The 20,789-nt window shown below is 38.9% G+C and overlaps 1 protein-coding gene across 4 annotated transcripts; it reads left to right on the forward strand.

The window, feature by feature from the left end:
• The first annotated feature begins 434 nt into the window (after positions 1-434).
• On the forward strand, positions 435-19,216 carry LOC122551657 (dehydrogenase/reductase SDR family member 9-like). 4 transcript variants are annotated; one of them, XM_043693939.1, is made up of 5 exons: positions 435-798; positions 10,489-10,833; positions 12,095-12,353; positions 14,342-14,505; positions 18,514-19,216. In XM_043693939.1, exons 2-5 carry the CDS (start codon positions 10,521-10,523, stop codon positions 18,732-18,734), a joined length of 957 nt encoding a protein of 318 aa, XP_043549874.1. In that variant the 5' UTR covers positions 435-798; positions 10,489-10,520; the 3' UTR covers positions 18,735-19,216. The 4 variants fall into 4 exon arrangements, with proteins under 4 accessions (XP_043549874.1, XP_043549875.1, XP_043549871.1 ...); XM_043693940.1 differs by having other exon boundaries at positions 435-781; XM_043693936.1 differs by lacking the exon at positions 435-798 and adding an exon at positions 845-1,103 and having other exon boundaries at positions 18,517-19,216.
• The last annotated feature ends 1,573 nt before the right edge of the window (positions 19,217-20,789 follow it).

The raw sequence follows: 20,789 nt of genomic DNA on the forward strand, positions 1-20,789 counted from the left end.
CTCAAAAACTGCATACATTCATGTAGAACTCTGAGCTCAAAAACTGCATGAATTTATGTAAAACTCCGTTATCTCACTTTTTAGATTAGAATCAATCTAAACATCAGGTCATAGACAGAGAACACAGGGGGCTAACACCTTCAACATATTGTCCAGCTATCACCATTGTTAACAGCTAACCCGAGAATGCAACTTTAAAAAAAGGTTTTGTGATTTACACATGAAAGAAGTGAAACTATCACTGTATTCTAACAGATGAAAGGCTTAACCGACAATCAATTTTTCAATGTATAATTTCAGTTACATCACACTGTAGATTTTTGCTATAAATTCTGTGTTACGATTGAGCCCTCCACTATCACCTGATGAAGGAGCGTCGCTCTGAAAGCTAGTGTGCTTCCAATTAACCTGTTGGACTATAACCTGGTGTTGTGTGATTTTTAACTTTGTACACCCAGAACACCGGCATCTCCAAATCATACATGTTAAGCATTTTCCCGGCAAGTTCTTATTAATATGCACATCTTCGTCACGCCCACAGTTTCATAACTCCCCACTTCCATATGAAGTGCTGCTTTGGCGAATGAGTTATGACTTATTTTGCCACTTCAACTCCAACGCATCGTATAACATCGTTTTAGGATTAAACTGCCCCAGGGAGACCTGGGAGTCGGTGAACTCCACAGTGAGGTTTATAAACAATCAATCCGGGACTAAAGAGCAAAGTGAGAAACAGAAACCACTCAGGCTCCGGCGCCCTCTCGACCTTACAACAGAGAAGGTTTGTATATTCTTTAGGTAAGATCACTCTTTCTGTTACGTTTTGCTTTGATGTATGGAAGCCCAAAAAATCCGCGCAAGTTTATAGGTTTGTAAATTAGGATGGACAGAAGTAACGCTGAAATAGTTGGTCAATATCGCAATGAGGAAGAGGTTGCGGGCTATAGGGTCCCTCAAAGTTACAGATTATTTATCAATTGATCAATTGATCACAACAACCGCACCAGCCGAAGCAGACAGACGAAATCTCAAATCCGCCAGTGAGATAGTCAGAAATGAGTCATTCAAGGTTGAAACTGAATGGATCATGAAGAGCAACTACGGTAATGGAGTTAAGCATGTTTATACTTGGAGAAAGGAGTAATTCGATATGTAATTTGCATTTCAACAACAAATTACCTTTACTAGAGCAAAACAAATAGGTCAATTCGGAGAAGCTGACCTGAATTAAAGGAAAAAAGGCGGTTATTCCAACACGCTTATGTCGATAAAATTGAGTTCATCCAATTCTCCAATGTCTGTATCCTGAATCACAGCAAGTCATGCTGGCCTATCCCTGCTTGGGTATATCAGCAGTTTGTCAGGTAAAGGCTCGATTTTAAAATTCTCATGCTGCAGCAGTGACAACTGAGTAAATAAGGAGGAACCTCCAAGTTATAAAGGGTTAGTAATCAGAATACACAGATGTAAAGATATATAAAGATATATATGTATCTAAAGATATATATGTAAAGATAAACAACTAGCTCAAACACATAAGCTTCACTGTTGTAAGGAGAACAATCCTTGTTTCTCCAACACTCCAAGTAACTGAAGCTTAACTCTGGCACAGTGCCATACTAGCAAACCTCAGTTCCACCCTAAGATGAGATGCATGTTAGGTTCAAAGGCTTTGACATCCTTCCTAAAGTGTGGAGGCAAAAATAGTTAAAATAATAATTCAACTGTGTTTTATTCAGCTTGGGTACACTATATCTCTACTTATACTCAACATCCCAATGATGGTTTTAACATCATTCACAATTTGGCCTTGAACCTTCAAAAACTTGCTCATGTACACCCCAATTTGTTCCTGTGCAGCCTTTGAAATTATATCATTTAGATTATATTCTCCCTTTCCACTTGTCCAATAATTGCCTCCTACTTGTCTAAGTTTAATTTGCTCTCCTCATTTCCCAGTCTATCAATATATGTCCTGCTGGAATCTGCTACCACACCCCTACACACAATTCTCAATTATATTTTCTGCAAATTTTGAAATTATACTTTCTGTACCCAAGTCCAGGCATTTAGTATGTATCAAAGCTATCCACTGTGAACAATGTTTTTTGTTCCAGCTGTTCTATTATCTCCCTAGTTGTTTTGGAATTGAATTTTGCCTGATAACAGTGCATGAGGTTTTCTACTTGGTTAAAGATTTATGTAATTGCAAGTTGGTAGTTAGATATTGTATTTCAGAAGGATTTTCAAGGTGGAGAAGAAACTAGAAAGACAGGATGACGAATATAATCAGAGTTTAGGTTACATCATGTTTACAGTAGAGAAACAGGTGCTGCACACGAGTCTCATGACTGAACAATGGAATAGACTAACAATTAAAGAAATTGTATTGTATATCTGGAAAATGTTCCATGCCTGGGCTGGAATACTTTCTTGCTTTAAGCTGCAAAGAAGTGTGTCAAAGGTCACATGACCATAACAAGTTGCAGTACACAGTGCATAAAGGCATTTCTCTGAAGATCTCCTTTTCATTGAAAAAAATCAAAATTGTGTACACAATTATTTGGCAGGTTACCCAGTTTGTATGGGCTATAAAGAAAAGTCTCACTTATAACAAAAAATATTTCCTCATTCTAGTCAGTACCATATTAACTTATTCCTGCCCATGCATTGCATCCACAATTGTTAAAGAAATCAAGTCTTTTAATGGTTATGCAAGTTATTATTGGCTTTTCATTTGATATTTAATCACCCCTGAGTTGATACTCCTTCTCTGGTTCCAAGAAATATCACTCAGTTGGCATTAATACTCTGGACACAAACACAACCAGTTCTTGTTGATGTGTGAAAGTCGTTCAAATCTTGACTCACTGCCATCACGTGTGGTGATTTCATTGTTGACATCATACTACTTTCGCATTGGAATGTCCATGACCAGTATTTTGGTGAGTGAAAGTTGCTCCTTGTTCTATGCCTCAGTGCCAATACACATCTTTTCCAGTGAGTGTGCATATGGTTTTGTACTCTGTCAATTTAGGCAAGAACTTTGCCAGATAGTTCACAAACCCAACAAATCTTGCACTACTTTCACTTCTGTTGCTGTTGCATTTCAATTACAGAGCTAACCTTCTCAAGATCAAACTGAAGTCCTTTTCCTGTCAATACATGACAGAGGTACTTTAATTTAGTTATTTTGAGTTACAATCTTTTCTTGTTTATATTAAGGCTCATCTAGAGAGTTCTCTCTGAGTTTCATTTGATTCTGATCATGGTGTATGATGGCTTCTTTCACATCCACATCCATAAATGAGTAGATCATCCATGATCGCTTCCACTTTGGGAAAATGATTAATTACATCATGCTGTCCATTTGATATTCTTTCCAAGCAATGGAAATGCCAATTAACATGGGCCACCATTGTTTCCTCCCAATGGTGATCATAAAGTATTCAGAAAACTGCTGCTGTCATCCATTTTCTTGGCCATATCCATCTTCTCACCTAGGATGATAAATTGAATTGAATTGAATTAGCTTTATTTTCGCATGTACTCAAATGAGTTCAGCGAAAAATTTATAAATTACTACTTACAGCACTATTTTAGGTACAAAGGTACGTAGATACAATCCTTACTTACAGAATAGAGAAATAAAGAAAGAGTGTTACATCACAGCAATACACAGTGTGACCATAGGTCAGAAATAAACAAAAAGTAAAGCTAAAAAGAGAAATCCATTGCCTCATCAATATATTGGAAAGTTTATTCAATGGTTGGCCGGGAATTATGACATCTCTTTAAAGCTTTATTTAGATCCTTTGGACACCCTCAGCTTTCTCGGTTTTTTCACTGCTATCATGCTGCTAATCCAACCTGTAATTGTTGCATCCTTGATTATTCCTTCTCTTCCAGCTGGTTCATAACTTTGCCATTGAAATTAGAACAAGTTACAACTCTATCTCACATTATTTTTCATCGAAGAAGCAACAGGGACTGATATATTCAAATCTTCCTACCCTGTAGATTGAAGTAGTAGACTGTAGTTCTCATTATTCTTTGCTACTTCTTATAGTATCCAGCTCTCCTACACCTCTCAAAATCCACATAATTTTAGCTGCATATTTCTGTCATCATGTTCCATGTGGACGCTTAAATGTTTCATTTCACTAAACAGAAAACAACCACCTTAGAGATGTCATGACCATGAAAGGTCATTGTCTACAGTATACAAATCTATTTTTTCAGACAGGTAGGTACCGTTCCATCAACTAAGCATAGAGGGATGTTGCTGTAGGAATAAAGATAAGCAAAACAAGATACCTCTGGAATTCTGAAATTGAAATTATCCGAAAAGGTTAGGGTCTTGTGAACCCAAAGGGATTGATGACTTTCTAAAAACAAATGAAATTTACAATGACTAATGTGGGATAACATTTGATATTTTAAGACAAAAGCAGAAAATGCTGGTGAAATTCAACAGGTCTGACAGTATTTGTGGGCAGAAAGCAGAGTTAACATTACTAGTCTGGTGACTTTAGCAAAATGGGGTTTCACTGGCAATACCTGTTTTTGTCTCAGGTCTCCAGCATTCCCAGTTCTTTATTTTATTGCACATTGTAAGACATCTCCCTTAACAAACTAAAATCAACATAGTTTGAACAATACTTCACAGACAGCAATGAAGAAATGATACCTCCATGTTACCTATCAGCTCAACTGGATTCCCTTTTTTCTGTGCATTGCCCTTCTGGAAAATGGATAACAATACAAGATTAAATCCCAACATACTACCAGCTTTCAGCAGGCTATTTTTTCCCTTCAACACCTGGTTGAATCTTCTGATACCTTTCAAAAATCATTCCACTCAACTAGATTGCCCCAGCAAGGCCTGCCTCGGTGTTTGCTTTTGCCTTAAATTCTAAAAAATCTCATTCCATTCTTTTCAAACAATAAATGACTTTTCTAAGCATTGTGCTTAATTGTTATCACAGGAATAGATTTTCATTCTCTTCATAGAAGTAACTGCAGTTACTCCACTTCTGCAGTAATTAGTCACTGTGGCCAGTTGATCTTTCATTTCTTGTTGCTTGCTGCTTGTGGACCTTCTATTGGTTGCTTTGGACTTTGCACAGGCTTTGCTATTTTGCGATTCAGTGCCTACGTGGGCCTTGAAGTACATTGCTTGCTGATCCCTATCACTACTGAGCTTCTCTTCAGATATTTCCTCCACTTCTGGAATCTGATTGCTGGACTCGCCTCATGGTTACCTTTAACACTGGGCAGACATTTTGGGCACTTGTTGCTGCTTGCCTCTGGTTCTGTTGATCTGGTTACTGCTGCCACAATGTAAAGAACTGTAGTCTACACATTTCTGAGGGATCATTAATAACCTGTATTAATGGAACTAGTTACAAGCCAGAGTAAGAAGGAACATACTGCTGAAGCCTGACAGACTCAGGCCCAGTTCCAAGTGATCAGATATCGCTGTAACATAGACAAACATAGAAATTGCTGGAAAAGCTCAGCAGGTCTGGCAGAATCTGGAGAGAAATCAGAGTTAACATTTTGGGTCGGGTGTTCCTTCCTCAGAACTGATGGTGGCTAGGAAAATGTCGGTCCACATGCCGAAGATAAGGCAGCGGGTGGGGGGTGTTAAGGAGTAAATGATAAATGGGGATAGATTTCAAAGAGAGAGTAGAACAGTTAGACAGGCAAACAAATGGATAACAATCTGGCTAGGATGGTGAATAGTATTAGTGGGGACTGTTCATGGCTAACAATGGGTGGTGTATTAACAGACTATCTGATATCAAGGCCTGGTTGTGAGGGTTGGAGTAAGGACATGGCAGAACTCAAGTCTTAAATTTATTGAACTCAATATTGAGTCCAGAAGGCGGCAAGCAGAAAATGAGGTGCTTCTCTTCCAGCTTGTGCTGAGCTTCGTTGGAGCTTCAAGACAGAGATATTGGCCAGACAACAAGGTGGTGTGTTGATGTGGCATGCAACTGAAAGTTCAGGGTCTTTTTTGTGAACAGAACGCAAGTGTTCTGCAGAGCTGTCACCCAGACTATGCTTTGTTTCCCAATGTAGAGGAGACCACATTGTGAGCAGTGAATGCAGTAGTCTAGGTTGTGAGAAGTGCAGGTAAAACATTGCTTCACCTGGAAGGTGTGTTTAGGTCCTTGGAATCTATCCCCATTTATCATTTACTCCTTAACACCCCCCACCCACTGCCTTATCTTTGGCATGTGGACCGACATTTTCCTAGCTACCATCAGTTCTGAGGATGGATCACCCGACCCGAAATGTTAACTCTGATTTCTCTCCAGATTCTGCCAGACCTGCTGAGCAGGGAGGAAGTAAGTGGACAGGTGTTGCACATTCTGCAGTTGCAGTAGAGGGTGTCGTCAGGTTTCGGTGTGTTTTGGGAGTGAAGGAAGAGTGGACCGCAATGTTCCGGAGGAATGGTCCCTGTGGAAGGCTGACAAGGGAGGGGAAGGGAATATGTGTCTGGTGGTGGCATCTTATGGGAGGTGACAGAAATGGTGGCTAATGATCCTCTGGATATGGATGCTAGTGGCCTGGTAGGTAAGGACAAGAGGGGATCTTATAGAAACATATAAAATTATGAAGGGAATAGATAAAGATAGAATAAGAGAGGATGTTTCCATTGGCAGTGAAACTAGGACAAGAGGGCTTAGCCTCAAAATTAGCGGGAGCAGATTTAGGTCTGGATTGAGAAGAACCTTCTTCACCCAGAGGGTTGTAAATCTATGGAATTCCCTGCCCAGTGAAGTAGTTGATGCTAAGATAGATTTTTTTTGAACAATAAAGGAATTAAGGGATATGGTGAGAGCATGGGTAAGTGGAGCTGAGTCCATGAAAATATCAGCCATGATCCTTTTGAATGGCAGAGCAGGCTTACAGGGCCAGATGGCCTACTCCTGCTCCTAGTTCTTATGTTCTTATGACCTACCACTATTGTGGGAAAAGAAGGGGGTCTGGGTGACAGCTGAAGTGTGGGAGATGGTTTGGACCTTTCTGAGGGCCCTGTTAACAATAGTGCTGGGGAATCCTCGATTGAGGAAGAAGGTGGACATTTTGGAGGTTCCCTCATTGAAGTTGACATCATCATAATAAATGTGATAGAGACAAGAAACTGGGAGAATGGAATAGAGCCTTCCCTGAAAGAAGGTATGATGATGTATAGTCCATGTAACTGTGAGAGTTGGTGGGTTTATTATGAATATTGCTGGCCAGTCTATCCCTAGAAATAGAAACAGAGATGTTGAAGAAGAGAAGGGAGGAGTCAGAGATGGACTAAGTGAAGGTGAGAGCAGGGTGGAAATTAGAAGCAAAATTGATAAACTTGAATGATTTTGGAATAGAGAGGGAGGAAGCACCAATGATATCATTGATATAGCAGAGAAAGAGTTGTGAGTGGGGGCCAGAATCGAACTGGAACAAGGAATGTCCCATGTATCCCATAAAGAGATGGTCATAACTGAGGTCCATATGTGTTCCCATGACCACCTCTCTGACCTGAAGAAAATGAGAGTTGTTAAAAGAAAAGTTGTTCAGAGTGAAGACAAGCTTGGCCAGGCAGAGGAGACTGGTGTTGGATGGAGGAACTTCAGGGCTTTGTTCCAGGAAGAAATGGACAGCCCTGAGAGTTTCCGTGTGGAGGATGGATGTGTAAAGGGACTGCATGTTCATGGTAAAGAAGAGGCATTTGGAATCCACAACATGAAAATTCTGAAACTGGCGTAAAGCAAGGAATCACAGATGTAAGTGGGCAGGGATTTGACCGGGAAAATAGGAAAAGATGAGTTCTATGGGGCATTTGCTAGTATGTCAAATGAACCAGAGAATAAAGTGGAAGTAGGGAGTGGTGCAGCTTGGAGCCAGCATGAGACGATGCTGTTGGCTCTTACTGCATCCTGAGAACCACACAAGTCCAAATCACATCATCATAGTTTGTGGTACTCCTCAGTAGTGACTTTTACAGACCCACATACAAAACAACCTGCCTCTCCTAATTCTTTGTGCATCTTGTTTTACCTCTTCAATGTTACCTCTTGGATGTCATTCACTGCTGAGTTATTTTGAATCTTCCCAAATAGCATTAGCTATTCATCACTATGTCATCTGTTTCTTGTACACTTTAAACACAGATGTCTTTCTCCTTTTTTTTGTGAAAGGTTTATTTGAGAGCATCACATTAATTGATTACACAGCTGAGCATTCAGTACTTTTAAATAAAAAGGAGTGTAATTACAGGAGTGGTATAACACAACATACACCTAAATGAAGTTGAAAAATATTTGGATAATTAAATGATGTTGGAATGTTCCTATTGTGTTTCTCAGAAAATACAACAGTGCTCATGGGTGCAGCACTAAATATTGTGTACGGTGATACATTCAAATTCTAAACTACTCAGTCATGAAACTACATCTGATTAATTGGGAGTTTATCATTTATTGTTCATTCATCTTTTGGCAAGTTAAGCATGATGCTCACCTGATAGACTCAGTTTATTTATTTTCATGCTTTTCACAGTCATGTGGGGATCTGTTAAGCCAGTTGGCTGGACAATTGGTTTGTGATGCAAAATGTTTTCAATGACATGGGTTCAATTCTCATACTGCCTGAGGTTACCATGAAGAACTCTCCTTGTTAACCTCTCTGCTCACCTGAGGTGTGGTGACCCTTGGGTTAAAACCAGTCATCTTTCTGGAATGAGAGAGCAACCTTGTAGTCTGGCAGGACTATGGTGTTTTTACCTGTATGCTCATGAATGCTTCCTTGTTGGCATAGTGTGCCATCTTTATTACAATCCATACTTCTGCTAAAGTTTGGCTTCTCTTGTTTGAATTACAGACATTTGAGGAGTTAACTTTCAGACTGGAATCTAATTATTAAAGGGTCTTTGTTTATATATGAAATATTGTAGCGGGGACTCACCATTCTTTCCGCTTTAACTTTGCTTTTGTTCCTAATTTTCTAAGAACAGTTATTGTATTCAAAACATTAACTCTGTTTCTCTCCAGAGATGCTGCCAAATTTGGTAAGTTTAGTTAGCAATTTCTGTTTTTGTATCTTTTGATTACTAGTCTAGTAACAATACCATAATGCCACTCCCTCCCCGTATAAAAATATGAATATCTGGAAGCTTTACTGTGGCCATACAGGGCATTTATGAGACCACATCTGAAATACTGGGCACAGTTTTGATCTCTTTAATTGAAGAAAACAAAATAGTTGCATTAGAAGCTCTTGGCAAAGATTCAGTTGACTCATTCCTGGGATAATGGGCTTGCCTTATGAAGGTAGGTTGCCATGATGTAGAGGAGCCGGTGTTGGACCAGGGTGGACAAAGTTTAAAAATCACACAACATCAGGTTATAGTACAACAGGTTTATTTGGAAGCACTAGCTCTCGGAATGCTGCTCTAGAAAGGTGAACATTGGGCTTATACCCTTTGGAGTACAGCAGATTGAGAAGTAATCTGATTGAAACATATTTTCTGTACAAAAACCAAAAGAATTGCGGTTGCTGGAAATCTGAAATAAAAACAGAAATTGCTGATATAATATTCTGTTGTGATTCAACATATCAATACTAGGATGATATTTCCTCTTGTTGGTTAGGGAATACATTTTAAGACAGAGGTGAGGAATTGTTTTCTCTGAATAGGTTGTGAAGATTTAGAATTCTCTTCCCTAAAATACAGTGGATGCAGGATTATTGAAATTATTCAAATGAGAGTTCAATAGATTTTGACAGACAAGGGAGTTCTAGTTTGCATAGGAAAGTGGAGTTGAGGCAACAACCAGGTCAGCCATCATGTTATTGAAATACGGATCAGACTTGAAAGGCCAGATGACTTGCTCCTGCTCCCAAATCCAACGTTCCTTTGTCTCTCACATTATTATTACAAATGTCACCATATATCCCTTGCAATATCTTTCATTTTAGCCTAAGGTTTTCTTTAGATTAGATTACTTTAGATTACTTACATTGAGGAAACAGGCCCTTCGGCCCAACAAGTCCACAACGACCCGCCAAAGCGCAACCCATCCCAGACCCATTCCCCTACATTTACCTCTTCACCTAACACCATGGGCAATTTAGCATGGCCAATTCATCTAACCTGCACATTTTTGGATTGTGGGAGGAAACCAGAGCACCCGGAGGAAACCCACGCAGACACGGGGAGAATGTGCAAACTCCACACAGAGAGTAGCCAGAGGCGGGAATTGAACCTGGGTCTCTGGCGCTGTGAGGCAGCAGTGCTAACCACTGTGCCACCATGCCGCCTCCCTTTTAAAAGGACGTTTAAAAAAACTTGTAATTATTCTTGTGCAATACAGTGCAAGAGGAAATTATGAATGAGTATCATATAAATATTTGTTTTTTTGTTCTATGCAAATCACTGTTGTACTTAGCTTTGGTGTTAATATTCTAAAAGTCACTTATTTTTTTCAGGTTCTCATCATTTACTCTATGCTCATAGCAAAATGCTTGCATTCACTCTGGGCTTCTTTTTAATCTGGTTTCTATGCTGGTGGATGCGAGACAAACTTAAGATAGGAAATGTCTCAGACAAGTATGTGTTCATCACTGGATGTGATACTGGGTTTGGAAATCTTGCTGCAAAAGCCTTTGATGTAGACGGATTTCGAGTGCTTGCTGGCTGCCTGACTGAGGAAGGGGCTCAAGACTTAAAGAAAGAGACTTCAAGCAGGTTGAAAACAATCTTGTTGGATATAACAAAATCTGATAGTATTGAGAATGCAACCGATCTGATCAAAGTAGAAGTAGGAAACCGGGGTAAGTGCAATACAATGGGTTCTTCTAGTTATTTACCATAGTATAAAGAACTGATAATACAATTACTTCTCATAAATATTTAGTATAATATTTTACATGCTGAATAATGAAGCACATTACAATTGATAAAAAAATAGATTAATTGTGGGATAATTATGAAAAAACACATTGGGTGAGAAATTCATCCATCCACTGTCACTTCCAACGGAGGCTTCCAATTATTTTTGATGGGACATTGGACACAAGATAGCGATTTCACATACTTATAGTTTTTCCTACTGTTGTTTTAAAGAGTCTGTGTGGTTGGCCCTCAATAAACGTTTTTTTTGAAGACAGTGAAAAGTTATAAATGCATTTTTAAAAAGCTTCTTTGAAACATGCCTTTGTCAAGTTTGGGTTAATTTGTTTGCTGCAATGTATAGAAGGTGAACAGGATTGGAAGTGCCATAACTTCTCACGGAGCATAAAAGCAGCCATGAGAAGTAGGCGGTGTATATAGATTGGCCTGGAGAATATGAGAAGGTATTGGGTTTGGTGCAGATCAGAGCCTGAAGGGCCATTGCAGATAGGTGGAAGAGTATGATATGGCATAGAGGATGAATAAGATGTAAGGAAAGATGTAAAGAGCAGTGGGACTGTAGTGCCTTATTATTTTCAGGATAACTGGGATGAAGTCCCACAGTAGTGAGACAAGCCTTTCAAGCAGCTCCGTGCAGGCCCTGTAGTATTTCTAAAATCTTTCCTGGAACTGTTGGCCTAACTGCACCCCACATGTGACTAACACACACCTGTATCCACCTCAATCATTAACCTGCCATGACCACAACACCTTTCCACTTCCTGGAACCTAAGGTAAACAATAAGTAAAAGGAAGAGAAAAAAGAAAGAGAGAAACAGAAATGAAGAGTAAAGCAATCTGAAAGCAGAGAGTGAGAAGCAGAAAAGGAAAATTATATATTGAAACAGAAAATAATCAATACAGAAAAAGGCAAACAAGAGAAGTAGAAAGGGAGAATGAGACAGAAAGAGAAATACGTGAATGTAACATATAGAAAAATTAAAAAATACAGAGATAAAGCAAAACAGAGAGATATGGAAGGAGAGACATATAAAGATAAAATATATATTTCAATCCTTAAATACTGCAGATGCTGGAAATCTGAAATAAAAGCAGAAAGTGCTGTAGAAACTCGGCAAATTTCATTATTGTACATTAGATACATTATTGTATGTGCATAATTATCCTAACTTTTCCTTGCAGGTCTATGGGGATTAATAAACAATGCTGGAATAGCTGGAATATTCTGTCCCACAGATTGGCTACAGATTGAACATTTCAGAAGACCTATTGAAGTTAATTTATTGGGACCGATTGAAATTACATTAAAGTTGTTACCTCTGATTAAGAAAGCCAGAGGAAGAATAGTGAATGTAAGCAGTGTGCTTGGCCGATTATCATTGACTGGTGGAGGATACTTCCCATCAAAATTTGGAATGGAAGCTTTCAACGATAGTTTAAGGTTAGGATATCCTATGTTGACATGTATTTAAACTATAGTGCAGCATGAAAGGACATATAATCTAAACTTCAGATATATTGCTGTATTTACAATATTATGCTTTGATGTAAAAGTAGCTTTGTAATTTAGGAGCCACATTAATACAAAATTAAAGCGAGATCTTCCTCAAGGTGTCACTACATGCTAGTTTGATTTTAGCACTGATTTTATCATGAGTATTAATGGTTCCCTGTGGAGTACTGAGAATTTTTAATACTTTAAATGGAGCATGTTTAATATCAGAGATAACTGGATACTCTTGTCCTTGAAAAAATATTAGCAATTTGCAAAGCTTACATGCAGAGTTGATTTATCCCTTACTCTACTCCTCAGTCAGTATGACTTCTAGAATCCTGAGTATACACCACATTATGTGGATGAAACCAACAGCAAGGTTTTTGTTTTATATCCATATTGCAATAGTTGTTTTTTAGGTTTCACTGCATGGTAGCAATTTAGCCTCTGAGTCGGAAAATTGTGACTTTAGCATCTCACTTCAAAAACCACAATATGTAATTTAAGGTTGAATGACTGAGGGAATGCTACATGGGTGGAGATTTTATATTTCCAAAGAGACAATAAAGTAATACTTTGTCTATCCTCTCTGGAATATTTAGAAGTGCTATTTGAAGAGGAAATTGCAATTCTTCTGGCTGGTTGGCCAAATTTTAATCCTCAAGTCACATCACTAAAATATATTTCAAATATTTTGAAAATGTGAAATGCAGGAAATAACTACGGGATATTTCTATCTAACACCATCAAAGGTTGGAGTTTTTTGACACAATAGGTAATTTAAAAAAAAATAATTTAACCTACGACAGTTTCAATGCTTCCGAGTATTCATTTGCAGAAGAGTGTATTAGCATCAAATTACAATGGATGCAGTGTATAACTGAAATACCTGAGGATTGGTAATCAGATGTATATTATTTTACTCCCTTTATTGGGAACAGATATGACTCAGAGAATCAATTCCATTCCCAGGAAATTGAATGTAGTCTAGTTCAAACTGGTCCCCAGGTGGCCAGTTTAAATAGTCCCAAGTTTGAATGCTCATTATGTATGGAAGATTAGATAGTAGCAGAAGGAACAAATCAATATCAGTATTTGAACACTTGCTGCAAATGATCTTTTTTGTAAAATTTACTCCTTTTATAATTGATAAGAGTGATTGATAAATCCATTTAGTTGACCCATGCAGGGCTAATGGGTGAGTAGATTAACTAATAATGTTTTCACTTTGACCTTGTATTTTAAATCTTTGTCAGTCCATCGATGGGTTAATTTCAGAGAACATTTAGTTATAATTTGTGACAGCAGTATTTGAAGATTTTGAAGTTTACTGAATCATTGTAAGACAATAACTAACTAGATTTTGTGGACAATAACTAACTAGATTTTGTGGACACTAATCGCCAATTTCTTTTTAATAAGATGCTTAAAAGATTTATAATAAAGGCACACAGCTTTAATTTCCTTTTCCAGATATTTTAAGCCATATATTTTAATTTCTAAGCTCAGATCAAAATCAAATTCACAGATTGGCAAGATTAAAGGGTTTCCTCTATTATTTCCCTGGAATTACTCTGTGACTTGTGTCCATAGGTATTGACAGGTGTCTCGGCTTGACTTAGTTGATACATTGGCCTAAGCCTATTGGTTTTATCAACATTGGGATTCACACGATCAGCAGATGTGATCTAGCATTGTTAAGTATTTCACAGGCCCTTGAGCTGTATTTGCAGTAGGATCAAACTACATTTAAATAAGAACACACTGCAGTCACCACCTCACCTGCCTTTGTTCAAAGCACTGGATGAGGAATAATGTTATTTCACTAAAAATGTATCAGTGACTAAATAACATATTTTCTACATCAGAACAGTTCTACAACAGATTTGATTAACTTTTCTGTTCTCATCCATATACAAAATTTGCTTATTCAGGCGTGATATGAAGCATTTTGGAATAAAAGTGTCATGTATCGAGCCTGGGATGTTTGTAACCAAACTGACAGATTGCAACTTACAGCGTCATGGAAAGCAAGAGCTCTGGGATCACCTTTCACCTGATCTGAAAAAGCAATATGGAGAAAATTATTTAATACAATGTAAGAAATATACACTTAAATTTTCTGGTCCAACTTTCAGCCTAAAGAATTATATTATGACTGTTAACATGCATGATTTAACTTTTCCTATTTTAATGATGGCCCATTTAAAATAAATGACTGAGTACTTAAGTTAGCATATTTAATAAATGAGGATACATCAATATTTGGTGAGAGTAATTTCTATATTTTGGTGTTTGCCACCAAACTCAACATAATCAGGTGAGTTAGTCTTGGCAAAACATTCACCCCTTCTTGCCAACTAATTTTTGGTTAACAGGGTTGATGTGGTGCCACCCAAGAAGGCTGCTTTGTCCTGAAAGATGTTCAGCTTCTTGAATATTGTTGCAGCTGCACCATCCAGGCAATGAGGAGTATTCCATCACACTCCTTACTTGTATCTTTTCGGTGATGGTTAGGTTTTGGGGAGTCAGGTGATGAGTTACTTCCTGCAGTATTCCTAGCTTCTGACCTGCTTTTATAGCCACTTTGTTTATGTGGCAAGTCCAGTTGAATTTCTGGTCAATGGCAACCGCCAGTGTTGATAGTGGGGTAGTCAGTGATGGTAACACCATTGAGTGTCAAGGAGTAGTGATTAGATTATCTCTTACTGGTGATGGTCATTGCCTGACATTTGTGTGGCATGAATGTTACTTGCTATTTGTCAGCCCAAACCTGGATATTGACCAGATCATGTTGTAGTTGAACACTGATTGCTTCAGTGCCTGAGGAGTTATGAATGGTGCTGAATATTTTGCAATCATCGGCGACCATCCCCCCTCTGACCTTATGGTGGATAGAAGATAATTGGTGAAGCAGTTAAAGATGGTTGGTCTCAGGATAGTACCGTGAGGAACTCCGCAGAGATGTCCTGGAGCTGCGATCATCTTCCTTTATACCAGGTATGACTCCAACCATCAGAGAGTTTACCCCTTGATACCCATTGATTCCAATTTTGCTTGGGCTCTTTGATGGCACAGTCGCTCAATTGCAGCCTTGATGTCAATGTCTGTCACTCTCAACTCACCTCTAGAATTCAACTCTTTTGTCCATGTTTGAGCCAAGGCTTTAGTGAAGTCAGAAGCTGAGTGGCCCTGGCAGAACTGAAACTGGGCATCACTGAACAAGTTATTGCTGAGAAAATGCTACTTGATAGCACTATTGATGACACCTTCCATCATCTTACTGATGGTCGACAGTAGATTGATGGGACAGTAATTGGTTGGGTTGAATTTGCCCTGCATTTTATGTACAGGGGATACCTGGGCAATTTTCTACATTGTCGGGTAGATGCCAGTGTTGTAATTGTACCGGAAGAGCTTGGCTAGGGGAGTGCAAGTTCTAGAACACAAGTTTTCAGTACTGTTGCTGGAATGCTGTCAGGGCACATAAGCTTTGCAGTATCCAGTGTCTCCAACCTTTTCTTGATGTCACCCAGAGTGAATAAAACTTGTTTGCATGGATAATGTTGGGGATTAATGAGATCCATTTTGGCCTCCTCCATATCAGTTCCCTGATTGGGGCTTTTAATGTGATGCACTCAACACTTCTGGACATTACTCTAAATGCTTCAGCCTTACCTTTTGCAATGATGTGCTGGGCTCTTCCATCATTGGTGATATTTGTGGAGCCTCCTCCTCCACCATGTCAACTGGATGAGGCAAGATTGCAGACCTTAGATCTGATCTGTTGGTTGTGAGATCACTTAGCTCTGTCTACCACTTGCTGCTTATACTGTTTAGCATGTGAATCGTCCTATTTGGTATCTGAAATAACTGTGCAGAGGCCAGTATTCCATCTGTAAGCCACCCATTATTTACATGCGGACAGTCTTTGACACTGATCCAGCTTCCTCAGAGTCAGCTCTGAGTGCACAAGATGTCTCATACTCCTGTCACGTGGGGCTCTCTGATTGGATCAGATTAAAAGCCCCAATCAGGGAACTGATATTCTATGAGGTCCATCTGGATAACCTCGTTACAATCACTTTAGTAGCTTCATCAGGATGACACATTATAGAACATAGAAAAGCAAAAGTAGAGCACAGAACAGGCTCTTTGGCCCACGATGTTGTGCCGAGGTTTAATCCTAATGTAAAATATAATAATTTAACCTATGCATCTTCAGGTATGCCTGGTGCTGCTCCTAGCATGCCCTCTTGCACTCTCCACTGAACCAGGGTTGGTCCCCTGGCTTAATGGTAATGGTTGAGTGGGGGATATGCTGGGTCATGGGGTTGCAGATTGTGCTGGAATACAATTCTGCTGCTATTGATGGCCCACAGCACCACATGGATGTCCAGTCTTGCATTGCATCTGTTTGAAGTCTGTCCCATTTGGCACAATAATAATGCCACACAACATGATGGAGGTTATTCTGAATGTGAAGGTGTAACTTTGTCTCCACAAGGACTGAGTGGTAGTCATACTTATGGATACTGTCATGGATAGATATACCTGCAGCTGGCAGGTTGGCAAAGATGAGGTTAAGTATGTTTTTCCCTTTTGTTGGTTCCCTTACCACCTGCTGTAGACCCAAACTAGCAGCTATGCCCTTTAGGACCCCACCAGTTTCATAGCAATACTGCTGCTGAAATACTGTTGGTGATGGACATCAAAATCCTCCATCCACTTGCCATTTTCAGTGCTTCCTGTAAATGTTGCTCCACATGGAAGAGTATTCATTCATCAGCTGAGGGACAGTGGTACATGTTAATCACCAAATGGTTTCCTTGTTCTTGACTTTATGAGTTCCAGCATCAATGTTCAGGTATCACGGGGCAGCTCCTTCCTGACAGTATACCACTGTGCTGCCACCCCTGCTGGGTGGGACAGGACATATCCAGGGATAATGGTGGTGCTGTCTGGGACATTGTCTGTAAGTTATGATTCTGTGAGTATGACTATGTCAGGTTGTTGCTTGGCTCGTCTGTGAGACAGCTCTCCTAATCTTGGCAATAGCCCCCAGATGTTTGTGAGGAGAACTTTGCAGGGTTGCAGGGTTGACAAGTCTGTTTCTGCCATTGTCTGTTCCGGGCCTAGAAAATGCCAGATGATCCGCCCAGTTCCGTTTTTTTTAGACTTTGTAGCAATTGATACAATTGAATGGCTTTCAGAGGATAATTAAGTGTCAATTGCATTGCTGTGGGTCTGAAGTCACATGTAGGCCATACTAGGTAACAATCACAGATTTCCTATCCTGAAGGACATTAGTGAAGGTTATTTTGACAAGAAACAATGGCTGGGAGAAAGTGAGGACTGCAGATGCTGGAGACCAGAGTCGAGAAATGTGGTGCTGGAAAAACACAGCTGGCCTGGCAGCATTGAGGAGCAGGAGAATCGATATTTCGGGCATAAGCCCTTCCTGAAGAAGGGTTTATGCCCGAAACGTCGATTCTCCTGCTCCTCGGATGCTGCCTGGCCTGCTGTGTTTTTCCAGCACCACACTTCTCAAATCAACAAAGGCTTCATAGTTATCATTAGTTTTTAAAAATTGAAATCAAATATCACTACGCTGGCATTCAAACTTGGGTTCCAGAGCATTAGCTGTGTTTCTGGATTAATAGTTTAGCTATAATACCACTAAGCCATTGCCTCCCCGATGTGGTTTTCAGTTCTTTAATTCTGTTGCCTTATTTAGCTATTTCTATTTGTCATTATTTAAGTGCTTTGTAGTGAACTATGTTAGCTTTTACACCAACTTTTTTTTATGTGAAAGGTTCTTTCAGCATTTTGGCATTCACCTCTTTCCCCATAACTCTGTCCTCTTCATACCTGTATTTTATGTCAGATTAATGTCATTTAACTTCCAGTTTTGTTGAGATTGAAATCCATTCCAGTTAATGTTAATATGCTGTTCCTCATTTTAGATGTTGATGGGTCTCCTGTGTGTCTGCAGTATTCCCTATTTTACTTCAGGTTTCCAGTTTCCATTTTTATTTGCAGTGGCTTTTTAAAAAATATTTTATTACAATCAACTTTTCTAACATTTGTTTTGGATCTTCCACAGCAGATACCAGACAGGAGAATTTAGTGAAGAAATTATCAAGTACAGACCTTTCCAAGGTGGTGTGGTGTATGGAACATGCTCTGACAGCAAAGTACCCTCGGTCCCGTTACAGTGCAGGCATTGATGCGAAGCTCCTGTGGATTCCAATGACTTACTTACCGACATTTGCTTCAGACTATCTGTTGGCTCAGGATATTGTAATAGATTCAACTGCTATATGAAAAGACCTTCACTCCATCTTCTAAACCAACATCACTTTAATGGAAGTAATGAAACTGATAAGAAAACATCAAAAAGAAGGAACAACTTCACACATGCCGCCACATTTTTCTGCAGTGAAAGAAGTGCTGTCATATAAACAAACTACATGCAGGAGTGAGTCTGGAGTTTGTTTCAGGAGATGAAATATGCCACTATACTAGTACCAGATTGCTTACAGTTGTATTTATGATAAGAAATTCCAAATATTTTAATGTTTTTAAAATTTCTTTATAATGTTTCAGTTTTGGTGCCATGCATGTGCCTCAATCATTCATTTAGTAATTTAAGTTAAACATGAAGAGATTCTGTAATTTTTACTCCTGGCATACTGTCTGTCAGAATACTCCCAACATGATTGTTGCTTACCCAGTTTAGAGTGGTGCTGGAAAAGCACAGCAGGTCAGGCAGCATCTGAGGACCAGGAAAATTGATCTTTCAGGCAAAAGCCCTTCATCAGGACTTTTGCCCAAAACATCAATTTTCCCGCTCCTCTGATGCTACCTGACCTGCTGTGCTTTCCCAGCATCACTTTAATCTTGACTTTAATCTCCAGCATCTGCAGTATCCACTTTCACCTAGCTTACCCAGTTTGATGACTTTACTGTTACTGCATGCTTAGAGATCTTCTTGCCTTGGCTTTAGATTTTATCTGATCTTGGAAAAGACTACAGAGATCACTGGATCTTTGCAAGAAATTTTTGTTGAGTATTATAGTAAACATTGTTTCAATGATTACTCTGAACCAGATGTGTTTTCAACACAAGTGATGATTTTTCAGTGATTTTTAAAGCAGTCATTTTTTTAAAACTTACTAATATTACACAATATTTAAGTCCTGAATTATGATTATATGGAATTTATACATCTATATTTGGTAATTTGTATTATGCTACTGGAGAGGGTGGGGCAAACCTGTCAGTCCTGAAAGGGTTGGGGGAGGCAGTACTACGAACAGAATCCAGTTCCACTAGTATAATTGTTCTGATATAATCTTCCATTTATCCATGACAGTGAGTCACTCATCCATGAGCACAATTAGTTATTTTCCACTTATTTTTTCTTAAAAATATGGTTGCTTGTTTTGAGTCAATATTTATCTCCAAGATGCAATTTTTAAAATCAGGTTTAGAATGTTTTTGCATTGTTCTTCAAAATAAAGCACTGAAATTTAAAATTTAGATCAATTCAAATGTGCTTACAACTGCAATTTGTTTTTGTTTCTATTATACCACTGTTGATCAAGCTATATTCCCTTTAACTAGCTGCTGTGTTTCCCTCCATATCAGAAAATATAACTATCTGTAACACACTTGTAGAATAGCAAAGGATGTGAAATACATATTCTTACTTTATTTTCGTAAAATATCAGAGGTGGGCTCAGGGTAAATGATTTTATCATTGCTGGCTGCACAGAATTCAACTATGTATTTTAAGGAGCATTTACAGATGGGGAGGGATGTAGCAAACTGAAATGTTTACAGAGCAAGTTCCAATTGCTGGGGCCCAGACAGGTGAAAACATTGTTATCAAGTGAGGAATGTTGGAAGGTGGGGTGTGTTCAAGTTTAAACTTGACAAATACCTTTTGAGATATACAGCTGGTGGAGTTTACAAGCTTAAACTGAGATAAAGCCCTGAAGAAATTTATAAAAAAGTGCAGTGAGATTGGACGAATGAACTCGAGTACATCATAAGTTTTGTAGATTTTACACAAGTTAGAGTTTATATAGCGATGGGTAGTCAATGAAGAAATTGTTCAAGATATTATGCCTTTATATAATAAAATTATGGTAAGTATGTCAGGCAAGATGAGAGTCATTGCTCTTGAAATCAAGACAGCATTGACAAAGGATGACATCAAGGAGCTCTAGTAAAACTCGGTTACTTGGAATCAGGGGAATTGGAGATATACTCAGCACAAAGGATGATGGTTGTAGATCATAGAATCCCTAGAGTGTGGAAACAGCCCTTTGGCTCAATAAGTCCACACTGACCCTCCGAAGTGTAACCTACCCA

Source organism: Chiloscyllium plagiosum, chromosome 7 (genome assembly GCF_004010195.1).
Source record: "Chiloscyllium plagiosum isolate BGI_BamShark_2017 chromosome 7, ASM401019v2, whole genome shotgun sequence".
In the NCBI taxonomy this organism is placed as follows: Eukaryota; Metazoa; Chordata; class Chondrichthyes; order Orectolobiformes; family Hemiscylliidae; genus Chiloscyllium; species Chiloscyllium plagiosum.

Coding starts and splice junctions, on each gene's coding strand:
- LOC122551657 (XM_043693935.1), top strand. CDS start 923: ATGAGGAAGAGGTTGCGGGCTATAGGGTCCCTCAAAGTTACAGATTAT. Junction 10,834..12,094: donor AGTAGAAGTAGGAAACCGGG/GTAAGTGCAATA, acceptor TTTTCCTTGCAG/GTCTATGGGGATTAATAAAC. Junction 14,506..18,513: donor AGAAAATTATTTAATACAAT/GTAAGAAATATA, acceptor GATCTTCCACAG/CAGATACCAGACAGGAGAAT.